The sequence below is a fragment of the Trypanosoma theileri genome, assembly GCF_002087225.1.
Source record: "Trypanosoma theileri isolate Edinburgh chromosome Unknown TM35_Tth_96_V1, whole genome shotgun sequence".
NCBI classification, from domain to species: Eukaryota; Euglenozoa; class Kinetoplastea; order Trypanosomatida; family Trypanosomatidae; genus Trypanosoma; species Trypanosoma theileri.
This window is the reverse complement of record NW_021639938.1, coordinates 16124-20484: the sequence shown is the minus strand read 5'-3', so window position 1 is coordinate 20484 and position 4361 is coordinate 16124. Positions and strand designations below refer to the sequence as shown.

The window sequence follows — 4361 nt, the reverse complement described above, 5'->3', positions numbered from 1 at the left end:
AAAAACAGAAATACACCAATTATGGGTGCAAGTCTATAGGTGTATAAATAAGCAATTATAAATATATATTCATCTGTTATTATTATTTCTTTTTCACTACAAAAAAACAATTCATTATCATCATCATCACAGTGAAAGCCCAGAGGCACACACAGTGAGTCTCCAAGAACACACACAATATCCCACGGCTCTAGTTTATACATTAAATTACTGCACACAAATGCATGTCTATATTTAGAATAAAAGTATGCTGTCAGTGAGCAGAACAGCCCAGTTTTCCAGACACTTACACACAACGGAAAAAGCAAGTAATGGAATTATTAGAAAAAGAACACACACATACATAAAAGTAGTACAAAAAAAATATTCCAATTAAAAGATAAAGCAAGTAAACAGATTATTATTTTCATTCACCCATGGTGGATGTACGCAATTATGATTATGTTAATATTAACCATNGTTTGGTTTGCGTAAAAACACTGATCTAGAAAGAAAGACAATCAAAAAGAGCAAAGAAGAAAATGAAATGAAGTATCAAACACGTTAGGACACACAAATCGACCACAACAAAAGAGACTTATATCGCAAAAGAAAAACCTACGAGTTAAAGAACACAATACAGCGTAATAATCTCAGTAAGAGTTAAAACAAAAACAAAAAAGCCCACACTCATAAATATCTCAAAAAAGGCTGAACCACCCAGCAAAATCATCAAGCAAAAGAAAAAGATATTAACCACTAGCCCAATTTACCCAAGTAAACACAGAAATACACCAACTATGGGTATAAGTCTAAAAGTGTGTATATACGCAATTATAAATATAAATTCATTTGTTATTATTATTTTCTTTTTCCCACTACAAAAAGCAGTTCATCATCATCATTATCATCACAGTGCAAGCCCAGGTGCACACACATAGAGAGAGTCTCCAAGAACACACACACACACACAATGGAGTAGCAATAATAATAATTATTTTAGGATAAATACATAGAGAGCAAAAACACACACAAAACACATTAACATTAAGAAATAAAAAAAGAAGAATAAAATCCCAACAGGTGAAAGATTAGTTAGACTGTAGGGATGTATGCAAAAAAAGAAGAAAAAGAAAACAAAGGATGACCTGAGTCACACCACCACCATTACAATCAGCACACAAGAATACAGGCCAGTGTAGCCACAATCAGTAGTGGCACACGCACCCACACAGAACTGCTGATACTGCTGCTGCTGTCTGCATCACCCTTCTTGTTGTTTGCAGGCTCAGTAGGAATTATATTGGTGGTGGTAGTGGTGGTATCTGTATTATCTGCATCACTTGGGTTATTGGATGGTTCACTCCCTGCAGGTGTACTGCCACCCCCATCGTTTGCAGTGCCAGAACCATTGGCAGTCTCTGTGTCTGAAGATTCGGGAGAAGGAGAAGTGGGTTGTGCTGTTGCTGTACTCTCCGCGTTGACTGCACCTTCACCTGCTGAATTGTTGACGTTGGCTCCAGTTGGACCTCCAGATGGAGACGAATCGGTAGTCCCTGCATCAGCAGCAGTGGGTGGAGGAGGAGCAACAGAAGGAGCACCAGGAGGAGCAGCAGCTTCACTTGGTGGACCTTGGAGACGAGTTCCAGTATGAACAGGCCCTTGAGAACCTTGAGGACGATGTTCAGCATTTAAGGGTTGTGCGGTAACGACAGATGTTGCTGAAGTCTGTTTGTTGGGATCATGACCATGGGCATCACGTGCATCCTGTCCACCCGGGCCCTGCTGCATCTCCTCCTGTACAGAAACAATGTTAGAATGAGCAGCACGATCAGTTTCTACTTCAGGAACAGAATCATTTTCTTGACCTTTACCTTGAACACGTATTTCAGCTTTAACTCCACCGGCATGAGGACCACCAGGAGTCTGTAATTCTGGACCAGGGAGAGGCTCGGCAGGAGTGGCAGCCACAATACCAACAGACACAATGTTCACAAGCAACGTCACAAAACATAACACATGAAACACAACCATTTCAAGAATTTGTTTTCTTGTTTGTGTTATCTAAACGTGACACTGAAGAAGAGAAAGAGAGATAAAAGACACAACTAAAACCACATACACAAACACAGAAACTAGTGAAAACAACACAGAAAAGGAAACAGTAACACACAACAGATAACCAATAAAAAGCCAAACACAGGTACACCTCACCCAGACTGCAGAAAAGAAAAACAAAGAAATAAAAATCAGCGAAAACAGCAATAACCAAATAATCCGCAGATCCACGATCATGCTTGTATTACTATTCACTTATAATCACAAATGTGTCTGTTATGTTGTACTGACTGTGCAGAAAGAAGAACACCGCTACAGTACAAGTCAAAACACACGACACCTCAACCAAACCATAAGCAAACAAAGAAATTAACCATTACCCCATCGTACCCCGTAAACAAAGAAATACAGCAACTATGGGTGTAAGTCTATATGTGTGTATATACGCAATTATAAATATAAATTCATCTGTTATTATTATTCCCTTTCCCTTTCCTGTAAAAAGCAGTTCATCATCATTATCACAGTGCAAGCCCAGGCACACACAGAGAGTCTCCAAGAACACACACACAATGGAGTAGTAGCAATAATAATTATTATAGGATAAACACAAAGAGCAAAAACACATTAACATTAAGAAACAAACAAAAAAAACAAAAGAATCCCCACAGGTGGAATATTAGTTAGACTGTAAGGGATGTATGCAAAAAAGAAAACAAAGGATGACCTGAGTCACACCACCACCATTACTCAATCAGCACACAAGAATACAGGCCAGTGTAACCACAATCAGTAGTGATACACGCACCCACACAGAACTGCTGATACTGCTGCTGCTGTCGGCATCTCCCTTCTTGTTGTTTGTGAGTTCAGGAGGAAGTGTTGTTGTTGTTGTTGTGGTGGTGGTGGTGGTGTTGGTCGTATCTGTATTTCCCACATTTCTCTCTTGGGTACTTGTTGAACCACTCACTGCAGATGTAGTGCCATTCCCAGCTGTAGTGCCTTCAGAACTACCGGAACTCACTGTTTCTGAACTGCTGGTGATAGAAGAAGAAGGTTGTGTTCCCGCACTTCCCTGGTTATCTGCTGCAGTGGATGCATGGTTGTCGCTGTTTCCAGGTTGAGGATCACTAGCAGGAGCAGAAGCAGCAGGTGGAGGAGATGCAGTAGAATGATTAGAAGAAGAAGAGGTATCATCAGTACCAGAACCAGAACCAATCCCAGGAGCAGCATCACCTAATGTAACGTGAGCACCAGTCCTATCAGCAGCACGATGACCATCTTTATTAGAAGGAACATCGACAAGAGCACCATGTCCAGCCTCTTCAGGAGTAGGTATTACTGGTTTAGTTGGAGTCAGTTCCTTTGTTGCAGTTGTACAAGGATGATCAGGAGAAGTCGGAGTGCAAGTGGCACCAGGCGCAGATTGCTGAAGAGGAAGTGTAGGAGGTGAAGGAGGTTGTTGGGGTTGAACAATAGGAGCAGTGCCAGCACCCCGAACCCCATTTTCAGAGAGAGAATCAGAAGAAGAACTATGACCACCAAAAAAATGACCAGAAGGACAATTACTACTATCAGAACCAGAAGGACAAGAACCACCAGCACCAGGACCAAGAGTCTCACGAACATTCTCTTCCACTTCATCCTCCTGTTCTTCAGGGTTTTCCATCAATTCTTCCTTCTGCACATCCTGCATATCATCACCTTCTTTAGCCTCGCCAGGAACTCCAGAAGAAGGAATAGAACGACGAACAAGAGGGGGAACACCAACAGTAGAAGGTTTAATTAGGGCATCAGAAGCTTTAGGACTATCAGCCCATACTAACCCACAAGCACAACATAGTGCAAGAGTTAATAAACAGAGCAGGTAACACCTCACCATTACAGCCATTATCATTGTTGCTGTTTACTCCAATAGACTAATACAAGGAAAAATAAGAAAGAAAAAAATTATGATAGAAACAAACAAATAAACATACACCAATACAACAAATACTCACAGTGGAAAAGAGAGAGAGAAGCAGTAACAGCACAGTAAACCAACAAAAGGGAATATTCCGCTTGTATAATAATAATATGTACCCCTTAATAGAAAAGAAAGAAAAAAAGAACACCCCACATTACCCAAATAAGAGAGAGCCAAAACACACACACAATACCTCATGGCTCTAGTTTATGTATATTAAATTACTGCACACACACACATCTGTGTACTAGCAAGAGATGTATACCGTCAGTGAACAGAACAGCCCAGTTTTCTGCAAACACACACAACGGGAAAAGCAAGTAATGGAATTATTAGAAAAACAACACACACACAAAAG

The 4361-nt window shown here is 40.5% G+C and overlaps 2 protein-coding genes across 2 annotated transcripts; both read right to left on the bottom strand.

Annotated features, from left to right (window-relative positions):
• Window positions 1-1152: 1152 nt before the first annotated feature.
• TM35_000961060 (uncharacterized protein) lies at window positions 1153-2013 on the bottom strand (the record flags this gene model as incomplete). The annotated part of the gene is made up of 1 exon (XM_029031555.1): window positions 1153-2013. The coding sequence occupies one exon, from the start codon at window positions 2011-2013 to the stop codon at window positions 1153-1155; it is 861 nt and encodes a 286-aa protein (XP_028877150.1).
• A 778-nt stretch (window positions 2014-2791) lies between these two features.
• Window positions 2792-3928, bottom strand: TM35_000961050 (uncharacterized protein; the record flags this gene model as incomplete). The annotated part of the gene is made up of 1 exon (XM_029031554.1): window positions 2792-3928. The coding sequence occupies one exon, from the start codon at window positions 3926-3928 to the stop codon at window positions 2792-2794; it is 1137 nt and encodes a 378-aa protein (XP_028877149.1).
• Window positions 3929-4361: the final 433 nt, after the last annotated feature.